The 25,369-nt window shown below is 47.0% G+C and overlaps 1 protein-coding gene across 1 annotated transcript in view; it reads left to right on the top strand.

Annotated features, from left to right (window-relative positions):
- The window catches only part of SCAI (suppressor of cancer cell invasion), a gene marked incomplete at both ends in the record, with an annotated part of 39,330 nt that extends 19,596 nt beyond the window's left edge, over positions 1–19,734 (top strand). Inside the window, 15 exons of the mRNA XM_084272336.1 lie at positions 2,373–2,468; positions 3,090–3,176; positions 3,736–3,834; positions 5,111–5,207; positions 6,559–6,657; positions 6,879–7,031; positions 7,862–7,963; positions 8,592–8,693; positions 10,280–10,358; positions 12,421–12,520; positions 12,969–13,050; positions 17,264–17,336; positions 18,001–18,174; positions 18,400–18,500; positions 19,588–19,734. Of these exons, the coding sequence (XP_084128462.1) occupies positions 2,373–2,468; positions 3,090–3,176; positions 3,736–3,834; positions 5,111–5,207; positions 6,559–6,657; positions 6,879–7,031; positions 7,862–7,963; positions 8,592–8,693; positions 10,280–10,358; positions 12,421–12,520; positions 12,969–13,050; positions 17,264–17,336; positions 18,001–18,174; positions 18,400–18,500; positions 19,588–19,734 (1,591 nt within the window). The remainder of the gene's footprint in view (positions 1–2,372; positions 2,469–3,089; positions 3,177–3,735; positions 3,835–5,110; positions 5,208–6,558; positions 6,658–6,878; positions 7,032–7,861; positions 7,964–8,591; positions 8,694–10,279; positions 10,359–12,420; positions 12,521–12,968; positions 13,051–17,263; positions 17,337–18,000; positions 18,175–18,399; positions 18,501–19,587) is intronic.
- Between the last annotated feature and the right edge of the window lie 5,635 nt (positions 19,735–25,369).

The raw sequence follows: 25,369 nt of genomic DNA, 5'->3' as shown, positions 1-25,369 counted from the left end.
CTACTCTATCAAAGCCTGCAGTATATCCCAGGCATCTATTTGGACAGTTTAACTTCTTTTGTGTAGCTGAAATATTTACATCTATTACAACAGAAAGTGGTGAATCATTGGTTGCAGTAAAGGCTTTAAATCTGCATGTGTTTGGATCGAGCTGTATGTGGATGGAGATACTGGTGCCCTGAAGCACGTATTTATATTCCTGTTTGCCCCTCCTACATAAAATACATTCCAAGATGTTGAGCAGCCAACTGCAACTTCAAGGGGATGATTTTTGTGTGTTTTGGGGTTTTTTGGTAAAATCCTGCCCGGATTCCTCAGCATCTTCATAGAATAGCAGCAGCAAGTGCTGGAATGGTTTTCCAAGCTGGTAAGAGTCGTAGCTGATAACTGCATCATTTTAGATGTGGTAACTAAGCTAGGTCCCTTCAAGCTGTGTGGGAAGTACAGTTAGCTGATGAGCAGAGGAATAGTAATTTCCTTTTCTACCTAGGGTGCTGTTAAAGCAATCACAGAGAGGAGCCAGAATGCTGCTCAGGAAATCACAGTGCACTGTGTTGCTTGTCTCGCTCCTCTGAGGACACGGCGTGGCTGCCAGAAGGCCGGGGTTCCCCTTGGTGGGGACACACTGCATTCTGGTGCATCACCTGTGGGTGCAGTTGTGGGGGGAGGTGGAGGGAAATACATTGTGGAAATCGAGCAAGTGTGGAAGCCAAACTGGACTGCACTAACTCCTCTTATAGCACTGGAGACCACTATGAAACACAAGGGAGGTCTCAGGGTCTGTGTCAGGGGGTGGTGGAACCCGACCTGGTGATTGTTAGCTGTGAGCACCCATGTTTGCTTGGCATGGTGATGTGTGGACAGCTGATTTATGTACAGTGTTACACGGTCTGTTTCTGAAACACAGTGAAACAGCCTCCTCCATTTTAAAAAGATTATTTCCTTAATGAATAGCAAGAAATATCAGTCTAAATGAGTCTAAATGAACTAATTTCCATCAGATTATTCTGTTTGCTCTTGGGTAGTTTGGGTTCCTTTACTGTGATATTTTAAGAGTCCAATTTTGCTGTCTGTGCATAAAACCATAAAATTACTTCTCTTTTAGCAAGATGGTAAGATGTTTTCAATCACGTGTTGAAAAACGCATGTAGGAACATGGTCATTTCCTATTTGGAGTGGTTATTTGTAGGCCTGTTCTTCTGATGCTGTTGAGAACCTGTTGAAGTTGAGGACCCTTGATACAGGCATGTGTGCAGGGGCTAAAGCATGGGTTGCTTTTTGCCCTTTAGACTGTATTTGTCCACAAATACCAGTGGTTTTGCACGTATCCCATCACTTGACCCATATTAACTCACTGCAGGAGAGCGCTGCTTCCATCTGCTGCTATTCTGTGTGTTGGAGTAGCCACTGAGAATCCCAGGCACATCCATCATATGTTCATAATAAATACCATATAAATATGCCCTAAATATACCATGCTTCCTAACTAATTTATAGACAGATGTCTACCTATATAACTGTTGGGGCTGTTGGACAGGATGCACCTTGTTGAATCTTTTGGGAGGGAGAGTCAGCCTTGTGTAAGGGCTCAGCTCTGCAGGGGGACTGTGAGTCTGACGTGAAGCTGCTCACATGCTTTTGGGTAGGACATTAACAACTGTGGATATCGACTGGCAGTAGACACTAGAATCACTGAAATAATCCTGCTGTTTTCTGAATAAGTGATTGAATTACAGTTCTTGCCTTTGAAGGAGTTATTGTCTTGCTGGGAAAAGTTTTACTTCAAAACCTTATGGTGAAGCTGCACACCTTCAGCTTCATGTTAAAGCACCATCCTTTTTGTGTGCAACCTGCAGAGCTCAGGCAGCTGGAGAATTTGGCTCTCTGTTTTCCCATTATCCCCCAACAGTGATTAAGCACAGGCAATCACTCAGAAGATTTGCAAAATGCAGTGGGACCTTTATTAACACTGATAACTTCAATCCTGTTGCATTTGAAAAGTGACTAGAGAATTGGTCTGAAATAAGGAAGTGATAATTAGGACACAGCACTGGAGAATTTCTTCTTCCCCCAATACATGTTTCGTTCTCATATACACATGCAGTCTTTTATAGTATATATGTTAAATGGATATGCTTGTGGCATGTTTTTAGAGATACCATGGTCAGAAATTGATGCATGTGCTTCCTACAAACTGAAGAGGATTCCCTTGCAAGTTCCAGGTGCAGCAGGTTTTGAGAAGCTACGGGAATGGTGGGTCCTGTAGCAGAGTGTTAAAGCATTTCAAGTCAATGGACACAAATACGCTGCTGTCACACCGGGCTGGCTGGAATCTGCTCTGTAACTCTCTGCTTGTCACTTGTCTGTTGCAGGGATTTACCTCAGTATGGGCAAAAGCAGTGGCAATCCTATTTTGGGCGGACATTTGATGTTTACACCAAGCTCTGGAAGTTCCAACAGCAGCATCGGTAAGGGGATGTTGTAGGCAGAGGCGTGCTGTGGATTGCAGTGCAGCTTCACTCCCTGGGCTGCCATGGGGCCCCAGTTAAGAGTGAGATTTCTCTGTGTTACTCAAGCATAAAGGGAGGGACCGCTCGCTCCCTGCAGTGCTCGCAGCCTGGGGAATTACATGTGGAGTTTTCACTGTGATTTTTCTAACAGAGCGTTTTGCTCAAGTTGAATGCACGCTGCCTTAATCTATTACCAAGGAGAAGCTGGGAGGATGGCTTCTGCAGTGCAGAACCCATCTGGAAGGGTGTGAAGCGTTTTGCTGCAGCGTGGGCTCTGAGCTTTCACACCTTCCCCTTGGCTGCATAGCCTGAGTGTTCTCCTGGGAAGTTGTGACTCTGTTGTGTGTGTTTTGTGCAACATGCTTATGTCTGGCTGTCGCGAGTTCACGCAGGATAAATGGCCCCTGTTCCCATGTGTGTCTGCAGTGCTGTTGGCTCTGTGAGGGGCTGCTGCTGGGACTGCCACACCAGTGATGAAAGCTGGGTTTGGCCCCAGGGTGGCTCCTTGTCTTGTCTGGGGTGATGCTCTGAGAAATGCTGGAATGCCTTTTAATCTTTCTTTTCTCTCTTGTGCAATAGACAAGTCTTGGACAATCGGTATGGGTTGAAGAGATGGCAAATTGGGGAAATTGCTTCCAAGATTGGGCAGCTCTATTACCATTATTAGTAAGTAAGCACAGAAGAGGATTCAGTAGGGGAACACAGCTCCGTGCCAAACAGGAGGAATGAATGTACCAGTCAGGAGAAATGAATGCACTGGTTGAGTCATGATGCCTGTTTCTGAATGAGAAGGGCCGTGGGGCTGCTGCCCAGAAAGGCACCCCTGAGCCTGATACCATATTGCTGGTCACACTGGCACCACCCAAGTGCTCGTCTCCTGCCTCCAGAGTCTCTCTGACTCTTCCATGAGTGCTGCATTTGACTCATGTGCAAGAGTGTGATGTACAGGTTTGGGAGCTTCATGTTCCTGTACACTTTGCAGTTACCCTGTCACCTGTACATATGGGTATGAGATGGGCAGATTTGATTGTTATCTGAAATGGAACCCCAGCTCTGAAATCTGTCTTCCCAGCAGGCACAAGGAATGAGAGTCTGGCTTTCATTCCATGTTACTGGAGGAGGGAGTTTTGCCATTGATGCACAAGATGGTTGAGGGGGCAGGAAGGGAGGGTTTGGCATGGATTCCCATCTGAAGCAGTGAGCTAATCTGGTTCTTCCTCTGCAGCTTGCGCACTTCAGAAACCAGCTATCTCAATGAAGCTTTCTCCTTCTATTCAGCAATTAGGCAGAGGTCATACTACTCCCAGGTCAACAAAGAGGACAGGTATGTCTGAATGAATAATCTTGTTTTTTCAAGATCAGAAGGGTGTATGAAAGCAGCAAATAACTCTAAATAGCAGGAGCATGCCTAGGATAAAATCACTGTTGTTGGAGGAAGTTTCTTTTTAATCCTTCTGCCATGGTTAAAAACCTCAGTATTAGTAAGAGCTTTGCTGCACAACTGGAGGAAAATTCTACCTTCTGGGCTGGGCTAGAAAGCCCCAAAGTTCTGTCATTTTGAGTATCAGGCAGTATTGGTGCTGGCATCTAGCATGCTGTGGCTGCAAGATAGGTCACTTGGGCTGCAGCAGAGGAACCTGTTTGATTCTAATCAGGCTTTTCAGGGGAACATCAGTTAGTACTGTGGTACCACAGCCCTCTGCAACTGACTGGGGCAAGGTCCAAGAGCTTCAGGAGGCACAATGATGTCTTCGTCTTCTTCCCTAAGACACTGTACTGACAGCAGGGCTGGGCTGTGGCTGTGCAGAAAATGGACTGCCTGCCAAGAACAGTCATGAACAAGAATGGGGACAGAACTCAGTTCTAGATCTTGCATTCTAGCCAGTAAACCTGGGTTCCCTCGTTAAAGATGCTCTTAAGTCATCAAGATAAAAGCAGAAGGTTAGGAAGGGAATCTCCTGCCAAGGATCCAAGGATCTCTGGACTTAAACTATCTGTACATCCCCAGTCCTGCTGATGTCTCAGTGCACCCATGTGCCACAGAAGGATGGAAAGTTCCCCACTCTGTTCTCATACCTGTTGATCCTATTCTCTTCTCTCTTAAAAATCTCTCCATTTCAGTCTTGAGGGCTGAGCTGGTTCAGGCAAGGTAGGACTGACCAAACAAGATGCTGTTAGAAGACTTTAGGAGAGGATGAGTAATTCTGGGCTGTGCTGACTTGCAGATCTTGAAGCTGTCCCAGGTGGGTGGGCTCTGGGCCAGCTGTGATTGTCATGTGGGGCAGAGGATTTGGCTATTGCCCAGGACCCAGCCAGCTATTATATCTGACTCCTGTGGCTGCTCTTATTGTAAGGAGACTGGTGAAGGGGGAGGCTCTGGCTTTCTTGATGTATATTTTACACCCCTGTACTCAAGTTTAAATAAACCTCCGAGCAGCCAGGAAGCTATTGATCTCCACACAAATCCAGTTAGAATTCTTGATCTGCAGAGTGCTCAGCCTTGCTCTAGCCTTAAACTCCTCCTCTCCTGTACTGCTGTGCCTACCTGTGTGCTGTTTTAATCTCCAATTTGGCTCTGGTGTTTTTCTTGTTGTGTTTAGGCCTGAATTAGTGGTTAAGAAGCTGCGTTACTATGCAAGGTTTATAGTGGTTTGTCTCTTGCTCAACAAAATGGATGTTGTAAAGGACCTTGTAAAGGTATGTCACAATGAGGATAAAGGTGCCAAGGGGTGGGAGGTTGCTGGTTGTTCAGGGTTTTTCTCCTGGTTAAGGAATCCATAATGGAGCCTATTTCAGTTGAAATATCACTCATCTGATCTATGAAGTTAAGTGCTGCTGCAGCACAGCTTTTCATTTGTTTCCCTCATTTAACTGTGCTGCTGGATGCCACAGAAGGAAGGAAAGAATAATGTGAATAAAGTGAACTTTACAAATGCATACAGCTAGTTAGGAATAAACTGAGAGATGCATGTTATCCACTTGAAAACGTGGGGATCATCCGATAACTCTAGGTATGTCTTCATTCCTGTAGTGGATTTAAGGAATCTGCCCCAGCAAGTAAGTCTTCATGACACGCTGTTGCTTGGAAAGTCAGTGTCTCCTAACTTGATGTTGAGCTTATTTCTCTTCCCTTCCAAACTGCTATCACTCTGTCCCATGTCTAGAACACATGCTGAATGGATTTTGCACCTTCCAGAGACCCAACTAAATTAAACCTTGCTAAATGGTGTAGATATTACCATGAAATTGGAGAGGGTGGCTGTGCATATGCCACTGCTGTGGGAGTAAAGCACTGAATGTCTATGAACACAAGGCTTTAGGTAAACAAACAGAGCACAGGCCAATGCTGATGGTTGCTCTCCTAGTATAGCTGACACCCAGTGTAGTGAGTATCTTGTGTGAATTAGACATTCAGTAATGACACTGTGAGCTCAGATGATTTGGAAGCATTGTCTGAACACCAAGTAAAGATATGCTGAGAGCTGCAGCCTGGGTAGGAGACAACAAAGGAACAGCATGCTGCTCCTGGCAGCATATGCTTCCCAAGCCCCTCTGACAACCTTGCTGCAAGCAGCTTCTGGTATTGACAGTTTTGTGTAGGTTGCATTACTGTCTTTGTGTCTAAGCTTACTTGAACTGCTAGCTTAGCTCAGCAGCAGCTAAAAAAGCCGCACCATTCATTGCCTCCGTGTATTTAAAGTTACTTGTAAGCTGAATTTGAGTCCTTGGTATCTGCAGCTTATGGTACTAACCAGTGACATCGTGGTAGGTGAGTGGGATAGTTACACTTGAGCTATTCTGTGCGTTGGGACCTGCTGAGGAGACACTTTGCCAGCGCTCAGGGGAGCGTTGGCATTCTGTCTCCTGAGGGAGCGCGTTTTGGCTGGCACGTTAGTCATCAGTGCACTGCATATGTTCTCAAGGAATTACTCTGTTTCTCTTTCAATTCTTAAAGGCCAGCACAGCTAACCAAATTGCAAAGTTACTGCCTGCCTGCTGAGCGCTCGGCCTGAGCAGTGACTATGTCTGTCTGAACTTTTCACACCAGGAGCTGTCAGATGAGATTGAGGACTACACTCACCGCTTCAACACCGAGGATCAGGTGGAGTGGAACCTGGTTCTTCAGGAGGTGGCAGCCTTTATCGAGGTGAGATTACCATGCCCTTCTAGTTGCTAGTTTGCAAGGTTCTGGCTTGTTTATGCAGTGCATGCATACAAATACGCAAGTACTCACATGGCAAATGATTTTTAAAAATCTGCCTCAGTTATGAAACATTCACTGTGAGTGACAAGAGCTTTGGACTTCTCTCTGACTGCAGAGCTGTATGTTGTCTGGAATTGCTGATTTATTCTGGTTGCTTTTTTTAGGCAGACCCTGTCATGGTTTTAAATGATGACAACACCATTGTAATCACCTCTAACAGGCTTTCTGAAACAGGAGCCCCGTTGCTAGAGCAGGGGATGATAGTGGGACAGCTTGCTCTTGCAGATGCACTGATTATCGGGAACTGCAACAACCAGGTAAAAGAAATTCCAGGGACATGGATCTATATCTTTGGAGCTCAAAGTTCTTTTCCATGTGACATCCCTTCTGATCCTGCAACAAGAGATTCCAAGAGAGATGAGCAGTAAAGTATTTGATTGTGATGTTTGCAGTGGCAGCAAGTAGAAGAGGTTCTAAGAAGCAGCAGCTAAAAATGAAATGTTAGCTATTAGACCTGTGATGCTGATCTCTTATTGCTCATAATTCATCATGTCAGTTAAGTAGACAGAATTGATTTTCATATACTGGATTGTTTTTAACAACATCCAAGCATGAGAGGCCCCTGGGATGCGTCTAGAGAACACTTGACTTAGGCTTTCACATGACATATGCCAGCTTGTTGCAACTTGAGTTGCACAGGAAGGGGTTTTTAAAAGATAGTCAAGATCTTGTTTTTTAGATGATGATAATGAAATCAGACAGAAGTCACGACCTCTCTAAGTCTTTCTTCAGGTAAGAAAGGGAGTTGTATCTAAGCTGCAGTTTGTGTATCTTTTTCAGATGTTGCCTCATAGTACATAGTGGTTTCAGCACTTGATCTGTCACCACCTCAGAAACTGTAATGTGTGGATTAGGGTTCTGCATTACAGGACCTGGCCTGCTAGACATGTAATAAAGAGATTTTGTCCTCTGTGAGCCCTTCTAAAAGTCATTAATAGCTCTTTGGAGATTCCAAGATGACACTGACAGATCCCAGGGAGACAGAAAATGGTCTATCTCATGTGCAGTTGAATCTCTTCCTAGGGTGATTCCAAAGAAATGCTTTTTAATCAGTATCTGGCAGAACGAACTGTTGACTCTCTTGCAGGTCAAGTTCAGTGAATTAACAATCGATATGTTCCGGATGCTGCAAGCACTTGAAAGGGAACCGATGAATTTAGCATCACAGATGAACAAACCTGGCATGCAGGTAAGTTCCAAGTGACAAACTGGGCAAGAGGTCCTACAGGGGGTTTGGTTTTGTTTAAGTGGGGTACCTTTCCAGCGTGGCCACTGTGCAGAGCAGGTTAGTAAAGCTGGTGTAACTCTTACTGGAAGTTAGTGAAGAGCAGCTCAAACCACGTTTGATCCAAGGATTTCCTCCCCCCTCCCCCTCTATTGAGGAAACTTTCAATAGTGAAAACCCAGCAGAAACGAGCCTTTGGGCATCGTTTCACAAGCAGTTCCCCTTGGTCTAGCTGAGGTGGTTCTGATTGGTGCCATGCCACTCCGTATCCATACACACCCAGCAGACATGCAGCATGATAAGTCCATCAGCTCACTAAGGCATCTGGAAGCAAAATAACCCCTTCAGACAAAGCATACAGATGATTTTATCTGGAGGCAAAAGGAAATGTGTAGTTTTAGTTTGTTTAATTGAGGAGTGATTTTTTTTTACCTTTCTCCTTCTTTAGGGACTAAGGAAGATTTAGGTAACAAATCTATGAGGGGTAACAGAAAGTTCTGGTTCTAATAAAAAGAAATCTAGAGGGTGATGAAACTGCTTTGGTAACACACAGTTGTTGGGGGTTTTGTGTTTTGTTTGTCTGTTTTAACAGGAGTCCACAGAGAAACCAGCCAGGCGGGAAAACCCCCATAAATACCTACTTTATAAACCAACTTTTAGCCAGCTATATACATTTTTAGCAGCATCATTTAAGGTTTGTGAATTTATTTGTAATAGAAAAATATCAGAATGTCATGGGATACTGAACACAATGTGGTCAAGAGAGTCTTTTGTGCTTCAAGATAGTGAAGCCTTTTTTGCCTTCCTAAAATGTTCAATATGTTTGTCAGAGGATGGGCAGTTTCTGTAATAAAGGCAAATCTGTTGACTGCTGTTAAGGGAAAGAAAAAGCTCCTTATAGAGTGAAAGCCAGCTTGCTGTTACACAGCAGCTGTGCATTGCTAAGATACAGCCATCCTCAAGTGAAGCTGGGACACCTCCTGTGTGAGTGTGCCTAGTGCTGGCTGTCCCGTAGCAGTGCCATGGAAAGCCTCAAGTAATGCCATGTGATGTCACAGCCACATATGATTTAATCTTACCCAGACCTTTTATCTGTGTTTGTGTAGGTACACAGGAATGTTTGTACAAACATTTCTATACACAGACACATGTATGGAAACGTTTCCTATATTAAGTTTAGCTATTTCCTGTATATGTTAGGAAATATTTCTTGAGGTAAGAGATCTGGAGAGCAGAAGAATCTTAAGAGTGTTCTTCTCCTTCATGTTGTGCCCCACACAATCCAAATTCAGGGAAGTATGTCAAGAAATGGTTGCTCTTAAGCACTGTGTGCCTGGTAGGTCTCTAGTTCCGTATCCCATTTGAACTGTACCTCTCTCCTGCACGTGCTGTGTTGTTATCTGCCTGTCTTACTTTGTTGCCCACCACTCTCTTCCATGTAAGTAATCCCTACATTCGTAGACTCCTTTGACTAGAGTTGCAGAGCTTATTTTGATTAAATAGAGCCACGAGGCTCATTCTGCTTTGGGATGGCTGTACAAGTCAGCGACTCAGGGCTTAGTAGTAAAACCAGAATATGAATCTTAAAATGAAACAAGATTTGGTTTGTTTCAAAGAACAATGGTAAAGAAACAGCTGGTGAGGTGAAGGAAATGGACCCTTACTGCTTGGAATTTGGGGACCCTGCATGCTCAGCCCTTTACAGAAATGAATAGCATCTGTTTCCTCACACAGCCAGCCCATTAGGAAGGTGGAAAATAGATTTCTTTTACAGGTCTATACAGAAACCTGGATGTGTTGTGCTGCTTGTCCTGCTTAGAAGGGGCCAGGGGAGAGGCAGCTGTGGCAAATTCTGGGGCATTTGGAAACAAAGAACTTTCTTTAGGATCCTGGATTGTTTGGGAGTTGGGGTCTGTATGGATCTTAGCAGCTTTTGGTTTCCATGTCTTGGAAAGCCTCAGATCTGGCTAGGTAGTAGAGTGCCTGTAGAAGCAGATGCATTCTTAGTGCTGCTTGAACCTCTAATATCAGCCTAGAGGTCTGTATGGGAAAAAAAAAAAGGTATGAGTGTACCTTCTGTTTAGATTTTAGTCTGTGTAATCACTTGTTGGAGGGGTGTGTGTGGTGGGGAGGGGTGCGTACACTTGGCAAGAGTTGAGTGAAAGGAAGGCAGAGGCAAGAGTAGTACAATCTTAAATGACAGTGTATTAAGAAGGTGATGGTTGAATTCTAAATAACTGTACACATTTATTCCCTTTCTTCTCTTCATTTGAATTGCAGGAGCTGCCAGCAAACAGTGTACTGCTGATTTACTTGTCTGCCACGGGCGTGTTTCCATCAGGTCGTTCGGATAGTGAAGGTACAATAAAGGAATGCTCCCTGTCATGAACAGGGCTTGAATTCTCTTTATGTTCCAGGACAAGTGACCAAGAAAGATGTCACAAAGCTCCTTTTAAAAGACGAGTCAATTTTATTCTCCTGTCTACTTAGTAAGATAGCCTCTTTCCCCCCAAACAGTAGTTAATTCCCTGTGGTTTAATGAGTGTGTATTAACCCGAGACCTTTTCAAAGGACATACCTAGATTTGATGCATCTGAAGTATTAAAAGCTTCACCAATTTTGAAGACCACGTGGCTCAGTTGATGCATCAGTGCAAAGTTAATAAAGTGGCTCAATGGCACTTTGTGATCCTTTCCCATCTCCAGGAGATGGGGGGTAAAAGGGCTGAAGCGTCTGCAGGGACTCTTCTATTTGCACGCTTGTTAACCTGACAATTCAAGCCCTTCTCATGATTATTGATAATTCCCCTCACCTCATCCTCCTGTTCTTTGCAACCTAGCAGAATATTTGGATGCAGCTGCAATCTAAAAGCTGAAAACTGGCTGGCTGAAGTAAATACAGTTGAAAGATCTATTTATATAATTTAAGGAGAAAAAAAAAGTTCTTAACATCCTAAATATTGCACACCCCTCATCTGTTTGAGATTGCATTCCTTTATAAGATGCATGCCTTGTCCATCCCAGTGCATGATGTATAGAGCTCTTAAAATGTTAAAAGGAAAAAAATCCCTGTCAGCTGTGGGTTGTGGCAGTGATTTTTTTTTTAAATGCTTTTAACATTTTCATTTTTGCTGCACCTTGGTGATAGGTTCTACCTGAACGGTGTGCTCTGAAGCCTGTGTTATGTCCACTTCACTGCATGGATTGTTCCAGCTTAATACCTTGCAGTAGAGGCATCCAGGCTCTGTCATCTGCAGAGCTGCACAGTCAGACCTCTGTTTTCATGCCCTGAATCCCATCACAACTGCGTGCTTTTAATAAGGTGGTGTGGTTTGCACAACCCCTCAAGCTCTGCCTTATTAAAAGGGAGAGCAGCCTGTAAGCCTTGTGTTCGACTGATCACGCGAGACGTTTGTACCAGTGCTGTTACTTATGTTCTGTTCCTCATTTTGTATTCCCAAAGCTTCCCTTAAAATGGAAAGGTGTCCTAGGTATCTGAGCCTGAAAAAAACCTGCATTTGGTGGCCAGCTCTGAGCCAACCAACTCTGCAAGTGTGTAACAGAATGAGGAAATCTTAATACCCTGTTTCCCTAATGTTAGTGCCATGTCATACCCATCTCAGCGGCAGGAAGATCTCCCAGTGTCTCTAGCACGTTTCTGTCTGTAGGATTTGGTACTTTTCCAGCCTTTACTCTCACCTTTGCTCTCCATCAGACAGTTGGGCAGGGAGCTCAGCTGTGCAAACTTAGCAGAGTAGTTTTTAGCTGATGTCCAGAATGTGTTCAGGCTGTGGGCAGGTAAAAGTGCGGAATTCTCTGTTTGAAATCTCAAATCTTTGCCACAGATTTCAAATCCTGGTAAAACCTTTTTGTCCTTTCTAGGAGTATTGAAAGCACATTCATTCCATGAGCTCTCTCTTCTCTTTGCAGTGTTACAACTGCAGATGATAGTATTATAAATATGTTGAGAAGCTACAGGGGTTTTGATTGATTTAGCCTTACTTTTTATCAAATTCTGGCTCTAGAATACACTACCTCATATAGTAATTTTACAAAGGTGTTGATTTTCCTGTATGAAATGTGTAATGGGCTTTAATCTTTTTGCTGTGTAGTGTAACAAGAGCCAACATTTGGATCTCTTGTATTATGTTTGTGGATACACAGGTGATAAATGCATTAGAAGTCAGGAAGATGTGTTGTTTGCTTCTATTCGATAGATGCTGCAACTACTAAAACTGTGTAAAATTCAACATGTAGTTAGTAAAGTCTCCACATTCCTCCATCCCATCCTTACAAGTGCAGCAGTTCAGATTCACTTGGTTTTGTGGGATTTGTGGTTGCTTCCTCCCTGTCATGTGCTCATTGAGTCCACAACAGGTGAGCTGCCTCTGCTGACTGTCTCTCTCCTCTTGCCGTGTGTAGGTCCGTATGATTTCGGTGGTGTTCTGACAAACAGCAACCGGGACATTATAAACGGGGACGCCATCCACAAGCGAAACCAGTCCTACAAGGAGATGCACTGGTAAGTTCCCGAGGGTGCCAAACTCAGGAGGATGTATCTTGACTAGAGAAAAGCACATCGTGGCCTCTTGACTTCAAACTCTTCAACGCAGGACGTCATCATGTAGATTGGCTTGAAGTTGAACCACTAGAAGTGAATATGTGACTTTAAATGGTGATTTAAACACTCAGAAAGTATTACTGTGACTTAATTATTGCTGGAAAAATTCAAAGTAATTGTAGATGACTTCTTGAGAAGACAAACATCTGCTGTTGGGAAAGAACTAAAAACTCCAACAGCCTGTGTTATAGAGAATACCAAATGAGCTTTGCAGTTACTCTCTGAGGATGAATCTGACTGGGGCTTGATTTTATCTGGACATGAGCAGCTGTGTGTCTGAGAAACCTGGTCAGTGGTCACAGCTTTGAGTGATTCTAGCGTGCTGTGAAGCGTCCCTTTCTCTTTGCAGTCTTCACCCTGGAGATCTCTACCCCTTCACAAGAAAGCCCCTCTTCATCATTGTGGACTCTTCTAACAGCGTCGCATACAAGGTAAGGCTCTGGAAGGCAGCCACTCGTGTGGTAGGATGCAGTGTCAACCCCTAGTTAGCTTACACTTTTAACAGGCTATTTTTTTTAAACAGTTTGTATTCAGTCTTTCTTTTCTTTTGAGGTTGTGCATGCTAGTCAGGATCTGATCCTATGAATAGGAACAAGAAGGAGAAGCACATGAACAGCCGCTCATTGGAAAGTAATAAATCCTCCTGGAGGGAAAAAAGGTTCAAGATTTCCAAGGTCTCTGGTGGGAGGTTTATTTTTGTTCTATACCAAAGACGAATCTTGGTGTGTGTGCGTGGGGGAGGGAGATAACTAATCTGCTTTCTTTTTTTCCAGTCATCCGACACTCAGTTGCTTGTAAGCAACAGAAAGGAGTCAAAGCATTGAGCCTGATCTTAGAAAACACAGGGTGTCTGTGTCTGAAAAGTATCTGAGCCAAGGAAATAACAAGACCCAAATTAGCACCCAGTGTTACTGTAGAGTGGCACATGCTTGGACAATGAGCCTCCTTCCCTGGGTGCTCTGGACTTGCAGTAGGATTACTCCATGCCAGATCACCAGGTCGGGTGATACAGAAGCAGGCATTTTCGGTCTCAGCTGCTGCTTGCCTCTGGCTGGCCTTCCAACACCGATTTCATCCCTGGATGGGATACTGAGAATGTGCCCTGTCTGGGGAAAGTGCCGCTTCCTCACCTCTTCCTTTCCACAGCCCCTTTTGTGCAGTGAGCACAGCATCGCAGCCGCCTTGCGAGGGGGAGCAGGGACGTCTAGTGGCTGGAGGAGCGTGGTGCTTGGGTATCCACAGGCTGTGTCGGCTGTTCTAGAGGCTGTTGTTGGCCAACGAGACCAGACCTACTAAATCAGGGTTCGCTGATGCAAACCAGTCCTGCACTGAGCCAAGGACCCTTTACCTGACAGTCTCAGTAACCGCCTGGCCCCTCCACAGGGTTTGGGGTTTTGCTGTTGTAATGCATTTCAAAGGGCACATCAAACACTGCTGCCTTAAACTCCACCACACTAGATTTCAGTGCAATCTGCTTTTTATTAAATTCCTTTCCCCATTTAAAGGGAAGGAAACACAATTAGAATGATTTACTCTTCTTTCTGAGAAAATGAGGATTTGGTAGGGATTTATTTTCCTCTGCTCTTTCCTGACATTCATTCCAGTATAACAGCAGGGGTGCTTGGTTCTGTTTCAGGGGGGAAAGTGTGTTTTTTAAATTTATTTGGCTTTTTTTTAACCCCCTTTCTCTCTAAGAGCTCTGTAAGAGAAATGAGGGATTCCTGGTGGTCTTTAATTCAGATAGAGCTTTGAGTTTACCAGGGTTTTGTGGACAGCTTAGAGCACAGGGTCTTTTTGAGGTGACAGATTCCCACATGCAGATTTGTAGCTCTTGTTAGAAAAACTGCCAAGTGTTTATGGTAGAATTTGCTTTTTGTATTACATTTAAACTCAATAACTGCATTTTCTTTAGATTTTTGTGGGCACAAAATAAGCAGAAACTTTCAAATCCATTTAGTTCCTTTTCCTTGTTCTGCAGTGAACTGACCATCAGTGGTGTAAAACACGCCAGTGCTCCATCTGTTAAGCACACAGAGCAGCTGGTGTGAGAGAAGTCCAACTCTGCCTCTATGTAAGGAGTACCAAAGCGTCGGTGCTGGAAGCATTTCAGGCCAGGATTGCTGAAGTGGCTGCTAGGAGCTCTGATCAGATCAGAATCGTGTGGGCACAACTGTGAGGTGTCTGAAAGGAGAATGAAGGGGGGCAAAAAGAGATCATGGACCCCTGTTTGAGCAACATGTTCAGTGTCTGAGGATGGCATCCACCTCCACGGTCTGTTGCTGTAAGCCTAGGCAGACAGACATGTGGGGATGGGGCTAGGGGGTTCGTGTTGTTTGCAGCTGAAGGGACATGGCAGAACTCTCTCAATCCCAGGATTTTCCAGCCCTTGTGGATTCCTGTCTGTCCTTGTCCTTCTGTGTGTGATGCCGTGCTCGGTTCCTTGTCGCCAGGGTACACTGATAGTGCTGTCCTGTGACCCCCCGGGCTCTGGGCACGTTGTGAGATGCTTTGTGCACTCCAGCATGGGCACAAAGAGGTTCTGTGCAGTTGTGTGAAGAGCTGAAGGCAGGGACTTCCTTCCACACGGCTGCTCTGATCTCTCCTGATAGGACAGCAGCTATCCTGACATTTAAATGTCACTGCTGGCAGTTCTGGCAGTAAGAGCAACTGCTCACAGGGCTCTCTCCACAGCCCATTTCTGCTCTCCTGCATGCATTCTCAGCCTCTCCCTCTCTCTGGAGGGATGATGACTGAAAGTAAGTCCTGTGAGGAACTTTCTCAGATCAGCAGCTCTTGGATAGCTTCCTCCCCTAAATAATTATATATTTAGCTGGTAGTGGAAAACAACTGCAAATTGGGCATATCTACTCACAGCCACGATTTTTAACCCTTCCTTTTAAATAGAGGTGGCTGTGTTCCTGCAGGTAACCACTGGATATGTGGACAAGATAAGATTTTAAAATCAGTATCTTCTTGTAGCTGTGGTTGTCTAAGATTGTGGTCAAATGAAAAGTCTTAAAAAACCCAACCCAACCCAAAAGCTCTGGCCAGTAAGAATGCAAGGCCTTTGTCAGTGATGTGGTGTAAATACTCGGCTTAGTAAAGCTTAGAGAGTCCAAAATGATCTTGGAGACTGTCAGTGAGTAATACCTTTCCTGAGATATATGCAACTCTTGGGTTTGCTTTGTAGCTGTAGCAGGGTTTATCTGCACTCTCCTTGGTGTGTATGGAAAGTCAGCTGTGGTCTCTAACCTGGGGATACAGGATAGAGCTCAGCAGGGGAATCTGCTGATGAATACTAAGCATTGAGGACAGTAACCTGTGTTCAGTTCAGACTGGCAATGCCTGGAGTGCCTCCTGAAGCTTTCAGTGTTTCTTTATAGCATGTTTTTACTGATGACCAGTTGGCCTGCAGTTACTGTCTGCATGGCAGTAATCTGTGCTTCTTCCTTAGACACCAAACCTTAATATCTAACACCAAATCACCCTTGGGCCAGCCCAGCCAAAACCAGAACAGCTCTTAAATAGAGGGATCTGAGGACTAGTCAGCACTCTGTCTGACAGGGGAAAGGTTTTGCTTTGATTAGACTAGATTACTGTCTTCAACATTTAGCAGGCTGATATTCAATTAGTTCAGTGAAACTTATTTCATTGAAATATGCTGCCTGGAAGGGAAAGTTCTATTTGAGGTAAACAGAAGCCAGAAGGAATTAAAAAATGAGGGTTTGATGATTCTGTGCAAGCAAATACTGGGGATACACCTGTGCATACCTCACATTTGCAGCCTGCCAGTATGATCTGCAGACCTGCATGTTGTTCTCCTGCTCTGGGTGCAGGGTTTCAGTGTGTGCTCTGACAGGTGCAGACATACACATTTACCCTGTCCTGGCAAGGAAAGCAGCTCTGGGGAGACATGTGACAGCCAATGACCCTGTGGAAACAAGTGGGTTTCCCTTGGGGGTAGCTATTGCCTGTCAGTACACCTACCAGGCAGTAGGGCTGTTACCAGGTAAATGGTGAAGCTGGGCAGTGGTGTCGTTTGAGGTTTCTGGAGGAATTCCTGTGCAACAGGACAGCTCAGCAATATTTGAGGTGCTGGTGGAAGTTGTGTGAAGTGAGTATTGTAAAATGAGGGCTCAGTGTAGCAGAAGTTAAGGTTATGATATACTTGCTTTAAAGGAAACCTATTTTAAAACTTTTCTCCACTGGGCTCTTCTGTTTCATCAGAAATAGTTCCTCCTACTACAGAGAAAAGGGGAAAGAAATGACTTTGGATAGTTGCTATCAAGGAGAGCTGCTAGACCTGTTGTGACATGAGAGCTAGCAGCTTTCACTCTCGCTGCAGAACGTGGGTCTTTTCAAGTCATGTTTTACTCCTGAAAGCCATATTTCCATGAAATTAGTGTCTATCAGTAGCAGTGAAATGAGGGAATTCCATTCCTTTAAAATGTAATGAGTTATGTTCCTTCTGTGCTGTGACCTATGAGTAAGTCGACTTGTCAGCCTTGCTGCCAGTGCCGAACTGCGTGACTGGCCCTAGTGTGTTCTCTGTCATTAATAGTCTCTGTTTGTACCCTTAACCTGATGAATATTCAAAAGCAAGCAAAGTGACCATCAATACTTCAAAATTCTTATTTGTTACAGAATTTCACAAACTTATTTGGACAGCCACTGGTGTGCTTGCTTTCTCCAACAGCATATCCAAAAGCATTGCAAGGTACGTATGGTTTTGTGTTTCCTAATGAGTTGCTGTTCCCTCATAATCTATCCCAAACAAATATAACTTAGATTCTTCAGGAAAAAGTAGCTTTTCATCACTCTCTAATCCCTGAATCAGATTAACACTCCCTGAAGTAATATGATAAAGTTTTCTTAGTGATGAAGCTGGGAGCTCTGTGTGTCATCTCGAACTGCACAGAATAAATGGGCTTTAGGGTATTGTGATGCTCAGGCAAAGGGCAGCTCAGTAGAGTTTGGGGGTGTGCAGGGTATAGGTTCAACTGCCTGGGGTTTGATACCTCTCTTTAGACTTTATAACCAGTATCTTCTATCAGTTGTTTCAGTTACGACTTTTGTGTTCAAATTACGTGCTCACAGTGGAGATGTAGGCTCCGCTCAGCCCATGAGAACACCTCATGTCTCTTGGTGCCCATGCCCATCTCCAGTAAGCCTTTACCACAGTCCCCACATCACCTTGAGGACAGATCTGCCACAAGAGGAGAGATGATGTAGCTAACACAAAAGAGTAGTTCCTCTCTCAGAGAATTTAGTGGGTGAGCAACTTCATTCGGTGGCAGGGGCAGCTTTACAGCTTTTCTGTTCCACCTGCCAATGTACCTTAGTCTGAAGATTGATTCTTTTCTGGCTTGGTTTATTTTTAGATCAGTCTCAGCGGGGCAGCCTCTTCACGCTCTTCCTGAACAATCCCCTCATGGCATTCCTGTTTGTCTCTGGACTGTCGAGCATGCGCAGGGGGCTGTGGGAGAAGTGCCAGGATTACCTTAGGAAAATCAACAGAGACATTGCCCAGCTGCTGACCCACTCCCGATCCATAGGTATGTGCCTCAAGATCCACAACCCAACCTGAGCCTGCTGCCTCAGTGGGTGCTGCCTCAGTGGGTGCTGCTTCTTCTTCTCAGCCTTTCCAGGGGACAGAACAGTGAATGAGGGGAACGCACAGAACTCACACTGGTTTCCCCCAGAAACTTCTCTTTTCTTTTTCTTTTTGGAGCCTTTCTAAACTGAGCTGTGGTTCTGGGTTTTGTTTTCCCTCTCTACAGACCAGTCCTTCCTGCAGTTCTTTGGGGATGAATTCCTTCGCTTGCTTCTAACAAGATTTATCTTCTGTTCGGCTACCATGAGGATGCACAAAATCTTCCGGGTATGTGGGGAAATCTGTCCCTTTCTGAGAGTGACAGACAGTGCAGAGAGGATGCACTGCCTGAGGATGGAAGGGTCTGAGGGCTGGCTTCAGAAAGATAACTGGTGCTCCCATGCTAATGCCTGCAGCTTGTAGTGAATCAGTGCCTCTGTATCCCTCCAAAGGCACGAAGCCTTTGCCTTGCTGAAGCCTTACTCCTCTACAGAAGTAGCAGACACCCTCTAATTCATTTCTGTCACCCTGAACAGCCTTGTCTGCTAGAAAAAATCCTCTTAATAATTCAAGATTGTTAGTTCTACGCAACTGAAAAGGTGTAGAATGGGAATATGAGAGGAAATGGGGAGGAATGTAACGGTATTGCTAGAGTGTATTCTGGTGTGAATGGGTTTTGAAAGGTCTTTGAAGTGTAAATGAACAAGCTAAACAGGAAGATGGTGTTTTCCCTCCCTGTTGGTTAATGCTGTGCTGACAGTGAAGTCTGCAACTGGATCTACACTATTTTATGTATGTCAGTGCTGGCATATTAACTGCCTGCTCCATTTTAAACACTGCAGGAAAAAACCTAAGTCCAAGCACAGAAAGTTCCAGCATTCATCTTGTCTAACTGCAGACACCTCATAGGTTTCCCAGCCTAAGGTTGCTACCCAGGCTTCCTTGATACCAGGGAAAAGAAGCAGGTCTGTTAGTGGAGGTAGATTTGCCCCCAGTGCCTTAGATACTTGTTTTAGGATGAGATGAATCTCCCACTGGACATGCTTACATGTCTAGAATGTCATGAAAGGAACTCCAGCCTGGCAGGTGAGTCTCTGAAGGCTTCTTGTCTCTTTTATTTTTTTTTCCTTTGTTTCCCTGCAAGGGCTCTGTGAGCACACTGTTAATGTCTTAGGTGAGCAGGCCTTTGTCTGGTCTCTGTGACCATGCTGAGTCAATGGAAAAGGCAGGCTGAAAATGCTAGAATGTTTTCTGTGCCATGCTGAACACACTGGGACACCCCTGAGGTGCCACTGGCCTGCTGCAACCTGCTTCACAAAGGGTGTAGAAATAAATCAATGTCTTGTTTCTCTTTGTTTTCATTGTCATCTAGCAGGAGACCCGAAATTACCCAGAATCTTACCCTCAGCTGCCAAGAGATGAAACAGTGGAGAACCCTCACCTCCAAAAGCACATTTTGGAGCTGGCTTCCATCCTGGATGTTAGGAATGTTTTCCTGGAAAACACCCTCGATGACTATTAAAAGAAACTGTCTTTCTGCAAAGGGATTTCCCTGGCCACAGATTTTGAATGGTGCAGTTTTATAATGTGAAAATCATAAAAGGAAGTACTTGATTTTATTTTTAAATTTAGGACCATTATTTTAAAAAAAGTAATAATGAACAGCTGTTAGTTTAGCTGTTCTGTTCTGTATGGGGTCAATTTTATAAGCAAAAAGTTTTCATGTCTTTTAAATGTTAAACTAAAGAATCACTAGAGGTTTATTTCTGGTCTTGTGGCTGTCAACCACATTTCCAACAGCTGATCCTAAGCATAGAAGTATTATTGGTTACCTTTAGCCCACATTTGTGGAAATCCTTTATTTTTATACAATTTTAAGAAATTGGAAAAAAAAATCAATAGAAAACCAATATTTTATCCCCAAAGAGTTTGGATTTGAAATGGTAAAAATGGAACCACACAGTGCAAAGCAACAATAGCAATAAACCAGAGTCCTGCATAACAGATATATTTTTCCAGTCTTAGGCAAGTAAGGAGACAAAACTGTGGACAACTGAGTCACCTTTGGAGCAGTGGGTTTGAAGTGAAGTTGTAAAGATGCTTAATGCTCCCTCTGAATTGGACACAGCAATTTCATGTCTGCCCTGTGCACTGCTGGCCAAGGACACAGCTTCTGCTCGGCCTGACAGGTGGATGGGTGGCAGATGAAGAGGTTACAAGCTGCACAAGCTACCCCCCACCTCCCGCTCTGGTATGGGTCACCTTGCCATTGGTACTGCTGCCACTGTTCTCCAGGAGGAGGGAGCATTCTTCCTTCTGAGGTACTAGATAGAACCCTTCATTTCCCTCCTCTCTCTGTGTGGATGGAACGTGTGGCTCCCAGCGTTACCAGTCCCTGATAGGGGCTGACAGAACGTCCCACACCATGCTGAGTACGAGCCCGTCCTATCACTCCTGTGTCTGAGCCATCTGCACTGCTTCCCCCTGCCCCAGGAGAGATGCTGATGCTCCTCTTGCAGGTTAAACAAAGTGGGTGCTGCCACAAGTCCCTGTTAATGTTCTGCATGCCCACCACTCCTGTCTCAGTCCTTTCTTTGAAGCAGTAAATCTGAGGAGCTGTAATTAATTACGTGTGGCCGTGCTGTAGGTTCCCCCAGCCCGTAACGCTCAGTCTGGGTGTGTTAAGGTGTAGGGTGGTGTGTGTGAAGGCACCTGCTGGAGAAGGCAGCTCTGGCTCCTGGGCAGGGGGCCTGCTGGCTCTGCACTGTACTGCCTGGCAGAGCTGGAGGACCTCTCACAGCTCCTGACAGTGAAGCTGTGCGAGGAGAAGGAACCAAGAACACTTTGAACTGTTCCATGGAAAAGGCCATTTTTGCTGTTCCGTGTGCTGCTACAACAGGGGAGGACGAGTCTGATCAGTGCCTCTGTGTTGAACCCCAGCTGTGCCTCTAATTTAGGTGGAGAAAAATGCAGCCCTTGGTGACTCTGAGCATGCCAACAGGCCTGTTTGCAGTGCTGTCACACGAGGTACCAGCGAGTCAGCTGGCGTAGCACAGGGCTGCAGCTCAGCACGGATGGACCCCGCTCAGCCAAGCCGAGCACGGTACGGAACAGCAAGAGTTGCTGCAACACAGCAGGGAAGTTTGCATGAAGGTTCTTTGTAGCTGGGCTGAACCTTACGCCGCCCACTCTTGAATTTCCCAAGTGTAAAAACCCCTCCGTGAACGCTGGTGTTTGTTGTGAGCAGTCTTGAAGCTGGTTTATTGAGCCCCCACCACCACATGGTGCTGCTCTCCCTGGGACTGGGGCAGGACTTTGTCCCCTGGGATGTGGCGTGTCTTTTGCTGGGTGTGTGTTTGTGTGTGCATGTGTGTTCTAGGCGTTTGTGTGTATATGTACAATACTCATATGTTACTGGCTGGTGTAAATTGTAAATATGTATATATGTACAGGTACTTGTATATGTATTAAAAAGAATGAAACAGTCCCACGTCTAGATACAGAATCTATATACACACAGACGCCGTGCTGATGCGTTCCACGAGGTGCTGCAGGTCATGGGTAGTTGTAGGAAAGGTTGTGGCTCTTCTGCCTTTGTAATTCGCTGTTTCCAGGGGCTCACACCTGGAGGTGATGTAGCACTGACTGGTGTGGGGCACAGGAGGTGCTGACTGGTGTGGGGCACAGGAGGTGCTGACTGGTGTGAGGCACAGGCGGGCTCTGTTAGCCAGGGGAATGGGGCTCCCATGTGTGTTACAGCCATAGGACTCACACATTCTTAACTGTGAGGCTGATGACCTGCCTTTCTTTCTGGTAGGAGGTGCCCGTTGTGAGAAGGTGAGGTTGCATGCAGGAGCTGAAGATACAGAAAGCCTTCAGTGGGAGATGGGTTGTCTGTCGCCCTGCCCACTGCTCCTCCACCAGCAGCGTTCCCCTTGCGTGGCAAAGGGGACTTCACTTTCCCCAGCTCGCTGCCTTCCAGCCAAATGCTTTTGTTTTGCTTTAGCTTTTGCTTTGGTGGAGCTGTTCTCCTCTTGGTTCCATATACCTGGAAAACAGTCTGTCATTTCCAAGCCTCAGAGCGATGCTGATGCCAGCGGTGTGGGTGGTGAACCTCTGTTCCCTCCTGCTAACATCAGCAGGTGTATGAAACTGTAAGCAAAAGGCGATAGCCTGTCTGCTCTAGCTGTAGGTAGGATGAAATACCTGGTCTTGGATTTTGAGTCAGTCCCCTCCCTTCCCACCCAAAGCAACTGCATTCAAGATGCAGATAGTGGGATCCAAGTAAAAGCTTGTCTTGTTTGAACTTACAAGTCATTCTAAGGCTGTGCTGCTGTGTCTGTGTGCTATGGTCCTAGGTACCTTCTCGATGCATGCCAGTATGTACTGAAGAGAAGCTGGGTGTGTGTATCTAGCAGCCCTCAGTGTGGAAGTGAAGCAAAGACTGAACTGTTCGTAAGTGAGAGGAGAACAAATCCTTTTCTTCTCAGGCCTAGTGCCAGCCTTCCTGTCTCGCTCTCCCTCCCGATACCCTTCCTGCTCCCGGTAGCAGAGACGTGCCCCTGCCAGGCAGTGCCCAACCCAAGGGTGAATTTGGTACCTGATGCATTGAGGGGAGAACGTGACCCGGACTAAATGTGTCCTCACTGGACAGCTACTGCCTTGCTCCCTACTTCTTGTGTGCTGTGCTCAGGCCAGCCCTGCGCCCACAGCAGGCACTGGAGCTGCTGTTGAAGCTGCCCTTAGAACATCTAGCCCCAGGTACTGCTGTTGCCTTTTGGTTTCTGCCCTTTGACTGAGGGAATACAGGGTTAGGAGTCTTTCACAATCTGTGTTCTAATTACTCTCTGTGCTGTGTCACTTGGTTCAGGCGCCAGCTGAACAGAGCTGCAGTGTCTCCAGGCTGTGCTCACAGCTCCCTGGAGTGCTTTCTCCAGAAGTTTCAGGGCGGTTGGTTTGGGTAGCTCACCAGAATAATGTCAGTCAAGTCCTGACTCACCACACCCCTCGGACTACTCCCCAGGGAGATGTGCAGAAATGTCTTTGAAGGATTATAGGGAATAAATGGGGGAAACGGGAAATTAGGCTTCATATTATCATCCTCAAAAGCTGCTGCTTCAGTAGCTCTGGTCAGGTCTTCTCTAAGGACAGGGTGGAAGTGCTGCTCCAGGATTCACCCCCAGCATGCTGTTGTGAAGCTCCCTGTGCTGTAACTCCTTGCTGTGCTTCAAGTCTGCTGCTTCCAGAAAGCTAAAAAGCTTGGAATCTGTCTCAATCTTTATGTCTTGAGGCTTCTTTTGTAACAGCTTTATCTGTGTTAGACTCTTCAGCAGCTGTTGTGGCTGCACATCAGCAGTGGGAGCGGCAGAGCCCCCTTTATCCCTCCCGGTCCCTGTTCCGTGAGGTGTGGGCAGCCGGTGGCTGCTGGGGAGCTCTGTGGGCACCGCAGGGGAGAGAATCTCCCGTGCAGAGCTGAGAGCTGCTGTGTGTGCTGAGCTGCTCTCTGCCTCCCTGTGAGGGTACTGGTGTGGCGGTGGGAGCTCCCGGAGCAGAGAGGACACGTTCCCACAGTGCCTCTCTTACATTTGCAGTCTCTCTGGCTGTCAGAACAATGCTGTTTCTGGGACAGATGTGTGGCCAGTGCTTTGAAGATCTGCATCCCTACACCCACCGCAGGGAGGAACACATCAGACACGTACCTGCTCTGTACTCAGGGGTGAGAAAGCAAGCCATTTCTATTGTTTTCCCCCCAAACCACAACTCTGCCAAGAGGAAGGAGATTTAGCTCAAACTTTCTGAATTTGAGTGTCTCTGAATTCCTGTTGACTTATGAACGTGCAGCTGCCCAGATGCCCGTGTAGGTGTTTTGCTCTTAAAGACCCCGATTCATTCACATGAGAGCAGAGTCCAGTGGAGCTTCCTGGCCCCAGGAGCCCCTGCAGCAGCGCAGGTCTCACCAGTAGCACCAGCAGCTCGTCCTTCAGGACTCGCAGCCTGCAGCGAGTGTCTGCCCCACCCCCCCGGGTTTCTTTCGGCACCTTTCTTCTCTCCTCTCCCTGGTGAGGAGAGTTGGGAGCAGGGTCCAGGCTGCAGCCTCTTGCAGGCTGAAGAGCACAAGTCGCTCCTGGCCTGGCAGAGGGGTGAGGGCAGCGCAGGGGAGGACGGAGGGAGCGTCTGGGCCCCTGGCAGGTGAGAGGAGCCGTTTGCCTCTCGGGGAATCAGGTTATTTATCGCCAGAAGTCATTCTACAGTGAATCGGGTTGCAGTTATTTTACAGCCACCTGCCTGTACATCATATTTTGGTAAAAACAGCTATTTTACTTGATCTAGAGCTGTATAAATAAACTCTTTTTGGAGCAAACGGCCTTTTTTTGCAAGGGATCCGTGTGCCGCCCGAGCAGCGTCCCGCCGGGGCCCGGCCCGCCACCGGGACCTGTCCCGCCACCGGGGCCCGGCCCGCCGCGGCCCCGCGTCCTGGGGAGAGACCTGCGCGTCGGCGCTGCCGGGAGAAGCCGGGCCGAGCCCCGCCGAGGGGAGCCAGGGCCGCGCCGCCCCCGCTGCACAGCCCAGCGCCTCGGCCGGCGCAGGACCCGCCGCAGCCCCGCTCGCCGCCCCCGGGCCTCTCTCCGCGGGTCGCGGCGGCTGCCCCCGGCCCCGGCCCGTCCCTCGCTGTGTCCCGGCCGCTCCTGTGCCGCGCGGCGGGGCCGCCGGGGACGCGGAAGGAGTTTTCTGTGAATAAACTGAGGCAGCTGCGTGTGAGCAGCCGGCGGGAGCGGGGCGGGCGGGACCGGGACCGGGATCGGGGCGGGGCGAGGCCGGGCCGGGGAGCGGGTCCGCCCCACCGCGCCTGCGCACCGCCCCGCGCTGCTTCCGGCCTGCGCGGCGCTTCCGGGTCAGCGTCACCGGTGAAGCGGCGACGGGGGGTCCCGGCGACCGGGCCGGGCCATGGGCGGTGAGGGCGCGGGGACCGGGGCGCTGGGCCGGCCGGGCCGGGCCTGGCGCGGGGGACGGCGGCGCAGGCTGCGGGGCCGGGCGGGAGAAGCAGGGAGCGGGGTGGTGGGGCCGGGCCGGGCCGCAGCGCTCGGCCGGGGGCCGCGGGTGAGCGGCGGCGGGTCCTCGGCTGCCTCCGAGCGGGGCAGCGGCCGGCGGCACCGGCC

Source organism: Gallinula chloropus, assembly GCF_964237585.1.
Source record: "Gallinula chloropus genome assembly, chromosome: 18".
NCBI lineage: Eukaryota > Metazoa > Chordata > Aves > Gruiformes > Rallidae > Gallinula > Gallinula chloropus.
Note: the sequence above shows the minus strand (reverse complement) of the source record. Positions and strands in the feature narration are given on the sequence as shown.